Consider the following 14,731-nt stretch of genomic DNA (forward strand, 5'->3'; position numbering starts at 1 on the left):
GCCGAGTAGCAATACTGAGAGTTCCGCTACTTGATGCTAGATGTCGACTGCGAATATAATAATCATTTTGGTGCCAAAACTAATGTATGGAGTGAGCACTCTATTACTTATTTCTCTATGGTTCCGGTTACTCTAGTTATAATATTAGCGGAAAATCGTTGGGCATTAGACTTTTTGTTTGCCGCGACATTTATTGTCGTGAAGCAGTACTGAGAGTTCCGCTACTTGACGCTAGATGTGGACTACGAAAATAATAGTATTTTTGGTAACAAAACTGTTGTAGGGAGTGAACACTTTTGGTCTTCTTAATTCTCTTTGGTGCAAAGGTAGCCTGCCAACAAAATGTGACCGGGCATCAGCTAAAGGTTGAAGCGCCATCGTTTGAAACGATGCCGCCATATTTGGCCTTTGATCTATTAGATGGCGCCACTTTGTGATATCTACCAAATTTAACACTTATCAGTAAAAAATAAGGATCAAAGTCAAATGGCTTTCTAAAAGTTTTAATCATTGTGTCGAAAGATGGCAGTCAATTTACTGTTGCTACAAAATTTTCTCTGACAATCTACCCCTTTATTATTATTTTAAACTTTATTGCAAAAATACAAGTATTGCGTACAATAGTCGGACTTAATGCCTTGAGGCATTCTCTACCAGTCAACTACTGGGCTAGACAGAAATTTGCTAAGGTGGGTGCAGTGTTAAAAGAAAATCTTCCAAAATTAAATACTAAGTCTAATACTAATAGGTCAATATATAAACTAAAAAATCCTTTTCAAATTCTCTTTGCGTATACGTAGATATAGGGCGCTTGCGCCGATGGCGGAATAAGTAATAAGCTAGCTAGCAAACTAGACGGTTGTTTTACTCGTATATCTCAGTGGCGACGAGGATTGCATTGGTTTTTTTTTTCATGATCCTTCATTGTTTCTGGAATATCGAATGTTATAAGAATATGAATAATAAAACAATTTATAAGTAAGTAAACAATATTTATTTGAAAATTAACAACTTAATCTAGTAAACTTCATCTCAGTCAGACGGAAGTAATAAACAGAACGAGCAACTAACTACAGTAGGCGCTCGGTATACCGGCGCTCGCCAATCCGGCACGCCTAGTAATCCGGCAATTACCAAATAGGTGTCCAGCTCTATAATCCAGCAGACGTAGTATTAACCCCTTAACGCATGTCCTAAATTCGTTTAAATTTGAACTTTAATAGCTGTCAATAAAGTTGAATATTATAACTGCCATATATGTTTGCGTTGCATATGCGATATTAAGGGTTAAAAAAACAATAGGTGCGCCGTCGCTATTTAGAAAATAACGCTACGTTTTATGGATATTAGCTGCCTATTTTTTACTCGTTTTTTTTAGATAAAAATAAAATACTAAAGAGGTTACTAAGTAAATGATATAACAACAAAAAACTCAACTAATGACTTCTTATATAAACTATAAATTATGGAAGGTAAGGAATGAAATCTCCATGTACCAAAAAGTGCCATCAAAAAACCATAAATAGGTGGCGCTACAATACCTAGAATACTTGAAAAAAAAACATAGACAGCGCACTTCACTCCGTCAATAACGCCTAGATTCTTAGCTACTCTAGCGCTACTCTGGAGAGATTTGGAACTATTATTTATAGCTGACAGCTGGAAACTTTTGCAACATTTCTACGATAAGAGATTTCACTCCTTTATTCCACACTCCATGCTATTAATATTATGCACGCAGAAGTTTTTTAAATTAGAAAATAACTAGCCAAGAAAACACTAAACCTTATTTTACAAAATGTTGCCAGACTAGGCCTTGTAAACAAAATTCGATGTACGCTGTATAAAAACACTAGCTACTTTCGCTTCGCACGGGTTACACAAAACCTTAAATTATACACCTAAACCTTCCACAAGTATCACTCTATTGACAGGTGAAAACCGCATGAAAATCCGTTCAGTAGTTTTTGAGTTTATCGCGAACATACAGACAATACAGACATACGTGGCGGGGGACTTTGTTTTATTGGGACCGTGCGAAGTGCATGGCGGGGGTAAGTAAAGCGATCCCAGCGCATAAGGTGGTAAAAATTTGAACTAACTGCGGATAGCGTCTTTAACATTTCGTACAATTATATGGCTCGAAATGAAACTTTGATTTACGATTACTCCTGAAATATTCATTTAAATTGAATGGTGTCAGGGACCATTGTAATCTGTATGAAATGCTTAATATAACTGATGTATTTATTTTGATAATTGTTAATAATGTATCCATGTAAATAGCTTTGCAAATGCCACATATTACGTATCTTTTTCTAGAAGTTAAGAATGGATATAGTAAGTTATCCTTTAAAGATAGACATTTAACATCGCGGACTTTTTTGTAGACCTATGAATGAGAAACAACCCCACCATACATTGTGTTGTTGTAGCTCAAACGGATTAGGCAGCGTTTTCGATTAAAGCTCCTAGCCAGCGTGATTTTTTCCGACAACATCGTTATATTTCAAACAATTTACACAAAACCTTAACAAGTTATATACTTAAGCCTTCCTCAAGAATCACTCTATTGATAGATGAAAATCGTATGAAAATCCGTTCAGTAGTTTTTAGTTTTAGAGTAGTTTTATAAGATGTAGTGAATTGACCTTTTCCCCTAGACTTGCGGACACTAGGTTGCGTGACAGTCATGCACGCTCCCAATAAGGTGTAGTGATAAAGATGCCCTGTGTCGACATTTTAACCCTTTCAACGTTAAATTCCTTAAAAACGTTGGGCAAACTAAGGCTAATATTTATTATAAGCCACTCTAGGCATAATTAAAAAAAATAAATAAAAAAATGTTCTTACTATTAGCAAAGAGACATCTTTCGATTTCGACACATGATAAACTTTTAGAACACCATTTGACTTTGATCCTTATTCTTTCATTGTTAAATTTGTTAAATATCAAAAATTGGCGCCATCTACTAGAGCATAGGCCAAATGTATGGCGGCATCTTTTCGAGCAATGGCGCCACTTTTTGATATTTAACAAATTTAAGAAACATCATGGAAAGAATAAGGATCACAGTCAAATGGCGTTCTAAAAGTCATGTGGCGAAAGATGGCAGTAAATTTAATGTGGCTACAAAGTTTACTACAATCAAAATCTATTTCAAATTCTCTTTGCTATTAATTAATATAACTAAGTGCAGAATTCGTGTTACATTGTATATTAGATAAACAGTTATTGGCAATTTTTCAAATATTTTCACTGCTAACTAGAACTTTTATTAGATATAATAAACTCCTAATAATTTCTCTACTATTTTAGCTACTACACTTAAGTTTCTCCCTCAATCTTCTTCTAGCTTCGTCCCTTTTCATCGCTTCTCGTTTGCTTAATCTTACCACCCTTGTAAATGCATTTCTTACAGTCTTTTTGACTGTTTTTTTGACAGTTTTATTCCTAATGTTATTACTATTTTCTTTTCTCAAATCACTATTCAAAGAATCTTTGGGTTGATTGCAATCATTGAAATCATTTGTATTTTCTACCTCTTCATTACAATGTAATCCAAAATGGGTACTTTTTTGTAAATCTTCAAAATCATTGATATTTTCTCGTTCCATTTTGTTATATATTTTTAAGAACTGCCAGAATTCCACATCACTACCTTTTATATTTTGTTCATAAAACTCGATGAGTTCTTTATCGCATTTATGTTTGTTTACTACTGGTTTTGGTTTAGCAGTACGATTGTCTAAATTTGTAACTACCCTATTTACTTTCTTCTTATCAACATTATTCCCTTTAAGTTTATGTTTCCAAACTTTTTTCTTAAAAGGTTTTGGATTTTCCTCATGTTTTCTATTATGTAGTTTCAAAGCGGCAAGTGATTGACATATTTTATCACAAGAATCGCAAGGGAACACCATTTTATTACCGTTCTTCTTTGCTAGCTTATAAAGTTCTTTCAATCTATCAACATAGCTACCTTTAACACTTATACTTTCAAGTTTATCAAACTTAGGTAGCAAACAGTCTTTAAAATTAATCTTTATTTTCTCTTTCATAACTATCCATTCCTTACCTTTCTTAACAAGCTTACTCTTCAATACCTCTTTGTTCTTCTTCTCTCTATTCCTTTTATCAATTTTGCAGCTTTCTCTTTTATTAAGTTTCTTTATACTAGGTATTATTTCTAATTTCTTTATTCTTTCATCGTTGACTTCATAATAGTATTTTGGTCCGTTACTCTGTTTATTATCTTTGAAGGATCCGTACAGTACCTTGACTTTGATCTTGTGTGTTAGTTTCAAGTGTCTGGTGATGCTGAGATTGGTGGAGTAGTCGCAGAGGGGACATTTCTTGAGAGTCTGCATCTCGCACTGATCGAAGTGGTCTTTGCAGTGGTCTAAAAGCTCCTCTTTGGTTTGGTACAACTGTGAAATAGAAACATTGTATCGTGAGGTGCATAAGGAATTAAATATTTAAATAAATAATACATATTATTTATTTATTTATTTAAGGTTCACCAACAATTGTTGACATCGATACATTCAAAACGTACAAGCTAATACATGTAAGGAGTGGTGTCACAATCACTTACAGGTAATCACGGCATGCGAAACAAATATAAGTAAACAACTAAGGAACTACCAAAATTTTAACTTAAATTCTAATTACTTATGTTTAAAAAAATATTTTCGGACAGATTTTATAAATTGATTTAGTGGGTCATAGTGCATATCCGCCTTGTCACAGCAGCCATTAGCAATTTTACATAACCTGCATATTGGAGAGTTAGTGCCTGAAACTGATCTTCTAAGCGGGGCGTAAAGAGGGGTGATAGCATTACGGGGGAAACGGGATGGAGCACGAAAGTTCAACATTATAGGGACATTCTTACACAAATTGACTAATAAGTAAAGGTACCCAACTGTCCGGTTCCGATTTGATTTATATTTATATATGTATCAGTACTCTGTAACTCTGAAATAACGGACACGTATTTTTTTTAGCTGCCAAAACTCAACCTTTTGGGAGAAATTGTCCTCAAAAGTATCAAAAAATTACTAAATCTTCTAACTCATATAGAAAGTGATGCTCAAGCAACTTGCAAGTTAATGGCTTGTTTGAGTATATGTTTAAGAGCAGGAAAAACTAATGAGTTATTTTAGACTACTCTATAACATATATAAATATAAATCAAATCGGAACCGGACAGTTGGGTACCTTTCCTTGTAAGTTCCACGGTAAGCCAAGACGGCTTGTGGTGTGGGTATCCAGACAACTAAATATAAAATATAAAAATACTAAAATACATAAAAAACATAGAATAAATAAAATAAATAAATAAATAAAACATCCATGACTCAGGAACAAATATATGTGCTCATCACATAAATAAATGCCATTACCGGGATTTGATCCCTGTACCTTCGGCTTCACAGGCCGGGCTTCGCTACCCACTATGCCAGACCGGTCGTCAAGGTCCAGTTTATTTAATTAGTAGCAAAGTAACAAATAATAAATACCGTCCAAAAATATACAAACAAAGGATTGAAAAATCATGGAGGTTCTTAGACGTTGAAATGTGCAAAAACCTCATTTCACAAAGAAACAAAGGAGAAATGGATAATGATTGTAGTGTAGTGGCACCAGTGGCCGACCGGGAACCTGGATCTGGAGGGGATCTGAGACTTAAAATATTGTCCAAGAAAATTTAGGATAGGACGCCGATTTCTTAATGTGGCAACATTATCCAGTGTTGCCGTATTATCGGTTCCATATCCTTATTTTATTGTCTATCTTCTATCCATATTAACATATGAAACACAAACACTACTAACATCTTTAACTCGGCACTAGCGACATAACATTTACACGGATATTTTAGACACAAACTGACACAATCCTACTCGTATGGGAATAATATGATGGAAATACTAATTGATAATGAACGATTTCTCATTCTCATTCCTTATTACAAGCTTTCATTTACGTTCACCTGACCGTTGTCTGTTTGTAATCAAATCTTGCAAGTTAATTTTGACCCACTTCCCGGTTTCCGATGAAGCTGAAAATTTGCATACATATGTAATTCGGGTGACAATGCAATATTATAGTACCATCGAGATGATCTGATGATGGAGACAGGAGGTGGCCATAGGGAACTCTGTGATAAAACAACGCAACCTAATTGTGTTTGACGTTTTTAGAATTGTCTCGATGAGTATTAGTTACTTGTGGAAAAAAAAGTACAGTCAGCGATAAAAATGAAATTTTTAACAAAAACTTATTTTCATGGATTAAAATCGAAGTGTCAGATTACTGGTTCCCCGTCGGTTACTTGTGCCACTGCGTTACTATAAACAAAGAGAATTTGAAATAGAGGTGGGTTGTGAAAGAAAATTTTGTAGCCACAGTAAATTTACTGCCATCTTTAGACACATGATTAAAAGTTTTAGAACGGCATTTGACTTTGATCCTTATTATTTCAATGGTATGTGTTAAATATCAAAAAGTAGCGCCATCTTACCGGGCATCGGCTAAAGGTTGTGGCACCATCGCTCAAAACGATGCCATACCTTTCGCCTTTGATCTATTAGATGGCGCCACTTTTTCATATTTAACAAATTAAACACAAATAAGAGAAAGGATAAGGATCAAATGGCGTTCTAAATCATGTGTCGTAAGTAGACGTGCGCGCCGCGCCGACTTCGGAACGCGCCGCCGCCGCCGAGACATTCTCTCGGCGCGCCGAAGATGGCCGAAGCGCGATAAATTAATCGAATTCAGCCGAGCTGGACCGAGCGTTCACGAACGTGTGGCTGGCGGGGAAGAGCGGGGCGCGGGGAGGGTAAAGACGCGAGCTTTTTTCTCACCGTGTTGTCATCAGCGTTGCCAGATCGTCCTAAAAGGGACGGTTTTCCGTCCTTTTTAATGCCACACCGTCCCTTTCCCGCCCCTTCTCCAAGCTATTTTGGGAATCAAGTGCCTAAAATAATTAATTTCAAAGTGACGAACGACAATTTACTTTGTTACATGGTCGATAAATATCTTCCATCCACGGCGAATATCGAATGTGTAGCATTGGCTTATATATAGTTGTATGTCATAAATGAAGACATTTTACAGTATTGGAGGGAAAAAAAAGAAGCCTTTCCCCTTTTAAGCGAACTTGCAAGGGCTATGTTAGCAATTCCAGCCACCAGCACACCTAGTGAACGAGTGTTTTCCATTGCAGGACTTACTGTTACTGCAAAAAGATCACGACTGAACCCAGGACGCGTGAATAAAATTATTTTTATTCATAATAATTACGAGTCATGTAAAGAACACACACAGTAGTTAGTAAGTGCCTAATAAAAGTTTTCATTCGGTCATACGCAATTATTTTTCTTTAATTTAGTACCTACTGCTGGATAGCTGCTAGATTTTTTTTTATTAAAAAAAAATACCCACGCCGGCGCGGCGCCACCACGCCGACCCCGACAGGTCGGCGCGCCGCCGCTGGGTAACAGTAGCGCGGCGCGCACGTCTAGTCGTAAGATGGCAGTAAATTTACTGTTGCTACAAAGTTTTCTTTGACAATCCACATCCATTTCAAATTCTCTTTACTATAAATAAAGTATAATATTAAGACAATAGTAAACAAATTAGAAGTTACCTTAAAACAAACGTAGCACTGGTGTGTATTGAATTTTAATTTCCTATTTTGGTCCGGTTTACTGCCCTTATCTTTTTTTTCTCGTTTATCTCCTGTGCATGATCCATCTTCATCGATATACTTGAAATTCAATTTCCTATTCCTGCCCGATTTTCTCCTCATATCTTTTTCTATCCCTTCGTCTCTTGTACTAGTTCCGTTTTCATCGATATCATTTCTAGACTGCTCTTCAATATTGTCTAGACTATTTTCTTCAATGCTGTCTTGTTCATTTTCTTTCTGATCTATTTCATTTTCTTCAATTTTATCTATTCGTTCTTCTTCTTTAGCTATTTCGTTATTTTCTTCAATTGTATCTATTCGTTCTTCTTCTTTAGCTATTTCATTATTTTCTTCCATTGTATTTATTCGTTCTTCTTCTTTAGCTATTTCGTTATTTTCATCTATATCCTCTTCTTCATCTAATGAATAATTATCATCTATTCTCATAATTTCGTTGATATCTTTTCGTTGCTCTTCTATATCGACTCTGACTGGTTCATCTACAATACGATCTCTATTGTCTATTGTCTGCTTTATGAAGAAGTTTGCTTCTAACAACGAATCCGGATGTTGATCTTGCGCAGAAATAGCGCCATGTTTTATTTTAATTTTTCTGAAAATTTCACAAAATTCAGCAACAGACATTTACATCAATAAAACATAAATATATTTACTATTGATGTCAGTGAATTTAATATTTGAAAATTATTTACTATTGCACGTCTAAATACCTACTCATAAGTAGTTATACCAAAGATTCATTGAGCGTATAAGAGATGTAAAGTCGAAGAGAAGACTCATGCCCATGGGTAACTGAATTGTCAAACGTCACAACTTTTGAGTCATACAGCGACAATAACTTTCAAATTAAAACAGGAATTTGGGTTAAACTTTACACGTCTTTACAATATAATATATGAATCTTTGTATATCTAATGATGCTTACCACAAGGCTTTTCGTACATTGACCCGCTTGTGAGATAGCAATTTCTTTTGCACGAGCATAACTATATTATTGTCCTGCTTGCACAGTGATATTGACAGACGGCATCATGAGCGGGACAGCAATATAATTATACACGTGCAATAGAGATAGCAATAGACGGCTCAATGTGCAAAAATCCTTGTGGTATGCGTATTTCCTTTAGCTATACGAGGGTTAAAAAGCTACAAATAATCTTTATAGGTTCTGTATTTTGTATGGCGGACGTATATTTGAAATGTCGCCGTGCTTAAGAATTATTTCAATTAAAATTTAGTTTTTTCTATTCAAGTGTGATGGTAATCATTGTGTGTAACTCCGGGGGTAAGAATATTCCAAACTCCGGCCTTTAATTATCACCCTCGTTTTCAATTTCTCACTTACCTCCGTTGCACAATGTACTATTATGGCATTTGTCGTTAATGGAAACGTAAAGCTCGACCAGAAATATATGATCATTGTCAAGAGGGCGCTGTTATTGGCATGTATAGGGTAACAGTTCAGTTTTCTATGAAAAATTTAGTTTGAATGAAATTCCGCAATATGGCGCGTGATCATATATAACTGGTCAGGCTTTAAAAAAAAAATTATAGTCCAAAGTTTTGGCTATAGTTCGTATTCTTTGTTTTTTTATTTATTGAAAAACTTTTTTTAAAGTCAGTAACTATTACTCACAAAGCAAAAAAAAGAATGTAAAAGATCATATATGATTTGCTGTGACTTATTTTTATAAGTGCTTTTAAATAAAAAGACACCTCATAATCGCTTACCTTCTTTCTAAGCTAAAAATTCAGACTATAGATATAATATTATTATTGTTTTCAAAAATTCAAAATTCAAATTAAAAAAAAAATTCAAAAATTTATTCTGCAAGTAGGCCTCAAGGGCTCTTTTACAAGTCAATACAACATTTATAGTAACATCATATAGTGACATGAAAAATACATAACAACATTTATAAATACAACAGCCAATACCTGGGTAAACATTACATTATAATAATCTTAAAATAAATAATTAATACAATACAATAGAGATGTATAGTCTCTATGGTTAAAAACACATTAAATCTGGAGATGTAAAAGGTCCCCAATGTCAGAGTACTAATACTAATAAAATTTAGAGGTGTAAATTTTTACCTTTCTTCGCAGAGTTCTTGATGGCGTTCTGTATCAGCCTGTTGTACTTCTTCCTCGTCTTCTCGAGCGTCCTGCTGGCCATCTTCCTTGCTCTTTCTTCGTACTTCTTGCGTATCTCCTCAACTCTCTCTTCTGCCTTTTTGTTTCTTTCCTCCATCAGGCGGTCGATTCTTTTCCTCACTTGCTTCTCCGATTTTTTGTCGACGAAAACATGTTCAGTATCTAAAATAATGTTAATTTTATTAATTAAAATAACTATTGACCACATTCTACGAAATATCATTTGATATTTACCAGTCGCATTTCGGTGAAGGAAAACATCGTTTGGAAACTGGACTAATCCTAATATGGCATAGTTTACCCTCTGGGTTGAAGTTTATACACATATATACACATATAGGGGATGTGAATAATGATGATGAAATGGATATTCCAATGCATGTATTTCCTTTGTTGTTTTTATTATATTTGTTTGACATTTAGAATTTATTCTAGAAACAATCTAGACTAGTATTTGATCTATGAATTATATTCATTAGTATTAGGAATAATATTTACAACATCAATAAATTGCTCTGATAATTAGATTAAGATAATTATATGTAATACTGTCTTACTATTCATAAGTGCTTGTTGATAGGCCTACATGAATAAAGTATATTTGAAATGAATTAAATTGAAGGTCAGATGGGTGTCGCTTTCGTAAAAACTAGGGATTACGCCAATTCTAAGGATTAGTTGCCAAACGGACCCCAGGCTCCCATGAACCGTGGCAAAATGCCGGAACAACACGAGGAAGATGATGATGATTAAGCACATTTTACGATTTAACTCACGTATTTTTAGTCATGCGGCTATCGTGGCCACTGCTCATGCACTGTTAGTATATTCGTTAGTTTTCAAGCTGGGCCTTACGGTTAACTTACCTGCATAAAAAGGGTCGGTCACTTTAACCGGTTATTGAATTACAACTGTTGGTTAAATCTAAGAAAAAAGCGGTATGATTTTTCAAAAACACCGCTCTCTGAAGCTCCTCAATCTAAACAGGCTTCAGTGCTGCCCCCTACAGTTAACACAGGCTCTAGTCTGCCAGTACCACAGAATAAATAACAGTACTACCTTACAGAAATCACACTTCCTATAAAACCCAACTTTGACAGCGATTCAGGGACGAATCATGCTGTTCTTTTCTAATGTATGTCACTATCCCTTTCGGCTATTTAGGGTTGTCAAAATTCAAATTATCTTATCTGTGGTCGTGCACGCAAACGGACGTCCAGTTCTGCCAACCCAAATAATTGCTCGGAGCAATGCTGAGCCGAACGGAGCCGATATTACCCGAAGGAGTGTCGCCCTACTGACTGTACTCACATTTCAGCCTTCTGTCCTCATGGCCCTTCTGTACTGGAGTGATGAACTCTTCCAGCACGTCGTTGGGGATATCTTCGAGTTGGATCTGGATGTCCGGTTCAGGAGCCATGGTCTGTTCTTCTAACTGTTCCTCTACAAAATATTTATATTATTTAAGAAAAATGTCTGAAAAAATAATAATGGACAATATCAAGGTTGGATATTCGACTGTCAAATAAAAATGTTAATTATTCTGAACTAGAGTTAAGTCAAATAGATTTTTGGCAACAATAAAATTTTTGGTCCAAGCTTTTATTATTACTATTACTATTTATATTAGCTTTTATTATTATTGTATGTCTTTCCCATCACGGAACAATGGTGTTCCGGACCTTTGGGAGGCGTGCGCGGAGCCGAAGCCAACACGTAGAGGCCCTTTTGACACTTTAATGAAATGTAAGGGGTACACCTAGCGGATGTTGCCCTTGCCCGTGTCATGGGACGCACGCAGAGGCAGCACCCGCCAGGGTGTAAGGACTATTTCCGGGTTGATGGAATCTAAAATGAACTGGGCTATTGGGTGAAAGCGATGGACTAAATACTGGGCTATGGGATAAAAAACCGGACGCCTGCCTAATAAAACGGTATTCAATTTTATTTCCGGCAGACGGTGACTCGCCCCCACAAAAAGCGACATCTAGGATGGCTCAAGGGCAACACCGGTGTGAGCGGCTCAGGGCTGTCGAGAGGTGTGCGCCGCGCCCTACCCAGTGGCTGCGAGCAGCCACTGTGCCAACTCGCGTCTTATGCAATTTTTCACTTCCACCCCTGGAGCTTATAGCTCTAACGACTCCACTCTGGCCGGCCGGCTAAGGCAAGCCAGAGGCAGAGAATCCTGTCCCACCCACCCTCCTTGCGGCTATCAGAACTCCCCAGGAGCACTCGGGTACGTGAGGTCGCTAGTCCCCAACAGCTCGCCACAAGCTGCCCTGCGTTGACTGATTGCACTGGTAAAACCAGCGGGCGATGGGGTCGTCACATCCCTACGCCTTATTATTATTATTGGTATTTGAGGGCCTTTGAGTGCCACGTCGATCAGGTAGTGATCTATTGTGACGGCCCTTTGAAGTTCAGTACTTTACTTTCCACAGGCAACTAATACTCATTGAGACTATTCTAACCACCCCAAACACGATTAAATTGCGTTGTTTTACCACAGAGTTCCCATGGCCACCTCCTGTCTCCATCATCAGATCAGCTCCATGTCATCATAATATTGCATTTTCATCCGATTTACATATGTATGCAAAACTAAAAATAAAAATATTCTAGAGCCAAAATCTAGAGAGTTAAATGTCGAGAACGTTTGTATGGAACAATTATTTACCACTAATGTTTTCCCTTAAGGGTCCTTAGCACGCTCGGTTCTCCATATAAACGTAGTGACGGTCTCATTTTAACACGACCAGCTAGATTGCTCTGAGAGTTTGTACGTACAGTAGGATAAGGTGTTTTTAGGGCTCTAATTAGTTTATGTAGCCTCAGATACTCGTTTTTGCTCTATTTCCTTATAAATAAATAAAAAATAAACCAAATATACCTACAAATAATTTATTTCAGGTATAGCAACCCATATGACACATTACCAAATACAATTAAAATATAAAAATACATTGAATAACAAACAGCTAAAAATGAAAATCTTGCACATGAGGTATATCTAGGGCTGAAAGATTAGATTAGATTTCTTTATTTCACGTTGAAAAATACACTATAAATTTGCTGTCAAAAGTATGTTTATTTTCTCATCATGATAGTCAAAAATTAGTTTTTATTGCTATTAGCAACCTACATATATCATGTGCAAAGTTTCATTACAATTCAATACTGTTCAAATGAAAGCGAAACTCCGTTTGTATGGGGGGGTGAAATTCAGCCGAGCTTGCCGGGGACTCTTAAGATGTAGAGTACAGATCTATATAACTTACCATCCAAAGGTTCTATTTTGGGGGCGACTTCGAAATAGCTTCCGCCCTCGTAACCATTGTCTATCGGCTCCTCCTTCAGTTGTACTGCAGACTCATTCTTTTTCCTAGATTTTCTGGAATAAATATCATATTCAGGATATCAATAAATAAATAAATAAATAAATAAATAAATATTATAGGACTTTATTACACAAATTGACTAAGTCCCACAGTAAGCTCAATAAGGCTTGTGTTGAGGGTACTTAGACAACGATATATATAATATATAAATATTTATAAATACTTAAATACATAGAAAACACCCATGACTCAGGAACAAATATCCATGCTCATCACACGAACACATGCCCTTACCAGGATTTGAACCCGGGACCATCAGCTTCGTAGGCAGGGTCACTACCCACTAGGCCAGACCGGTCGTCAAAGGAATGTAATGTTTTTAAAAAGTGCAACGTACACGTGACATTATTGCTGTTGCAGGAGACCATTAGACCGCGAGCCAGGAACAGATTTCCATGACCAATAGCCGCCCGGGTGAAAACTCGTAAAATGGTTATGTGCTATGTGTAATGAATCAGCGTCAGCCGTCAGCTGCCGCTTCGTTGGTGATTTACTAAAATTAAGGGAGGAAGAATGTTAAGGTCTAAATATTGTGATTGCAATAACAGATCTTAAATGGGGTTCAAACAATAGTGACAGTAATCAAATTCGACACATACAATCTCTGGGATCCATGTTAACGTTTCTTAAAATTTGAACCACGAGGATCAGGCGCCATCTTGAGAAGTATACGCCTTTTTTGTTCTTACCTATATTTCTCAGAATCTATGGGTTTTATGTGAAAATTTAAGACCTAAACATTTTTCCTCCGTTAATTTTAGTGAATTTGTATTGCATAGCACTCGTGTACTAATTATGGATCTACTGATGTCTGTTTTAGTGAAATTCACTCAATAATTTAGGCGCTAGATGGTAAAATATGATTTAATATTCGACGTTCTCTCAAGGCGGCTGTACTGATTTTTCTCTAATAAAACAAGTATAAACAGGTTGTGAACGTCAAGAGGAATCTACCGATATGTTATTTTAAAAATCCGGCCAGTAACCTAAGCTACAGGGTGTACTGAATCATCCGTACTTAAACCCATAACCCTACTTTCTGGTTAAGTCGCAGTCGAGTAAAATGTTGATATTGGGGTAGATCATGTACAAATGTATAGAAAAAAGTGGAATTCTTATCCCTCCGAGTTTCCTATAAAGATAATGACTCCTGGAAGTGTATAAGCGCTAAACCTAGGTTCAGCAAGTATTTTCTATCACAAGATGTATTTTTTCGGCAAGGATATCGAGAACTTTTTCGTGTAGAATTTAATAAGTTTTAATGTTGTTTACACCATATTTTTCTAGATAACGTAGATTTACGCGAGTTTTTCGAAGATGGTCTGGATGGTACACATTTTCCAAGATGGCTGCAATTCAAGAGGTCCCCAAATGTCAAATGGTGTGGACGTGAAAAAGGGGCCTTTAATTTACATATACACCGAATTTCAGGACTGTTCCAGAGATTTC

The 14,731-nt window shown here is 36.3% G+C and overlaps 1 protein-coding gene across 1 annotated transcript in view; it reads right to left on the reverse strand.

Moving 5' to 3' along the window:
• Window positions 1-971: 971 nt before the first annotated feature.
• The window catches only part of LOC133532832 (uncharacterized), a 40,106-nt gene continuing 26,346 nt past the window's right edge, over window positions 972-14,731 (reverse strand). The window contains exons 13-17 of the mRNA XM_061871684.1: window positions 13,163-13,275; window positions 11,196-11,327; window positions 9,820-10,046; window positions 7,662-8,345; window positions 972-4,431 (exon numbers count right to left, since the gene is read on the reverse strand). Coding sequence (XP_061727668.1) covers window positions 3,316-4,431; window positions 7,662-8,345; window positions 9,820-10,046; window positions 11,196-11,327; window positions 13,163-13,275 — 2,272 coding nt within the window. The 3' untranslated portion in view covers window positions 972-3,315. The remainder of the gene's footprint in view (window positions 4,432-7,661; window positions 8,346-9,819; window positions 10,047-11,195; window positions 11,328-13,162; window positions 13,276-14,731) is intronic.

The sequence above is a fragment of the Cydia pomonella genome, chromosome 27, assembly GCF_033807575.1.
Source record: "Cydia pomonella isolate Wapato2018A chromosome 27, ilCydPomo1, whole genome shotgun sequence".
Taxonomy (NCBI): domain Eukaryota; kingdom Metazoa; phylum Arthropoda; class Insecta; order Lepidoptera; family Tortricidae; genus Cydia; species Cydia pomonella.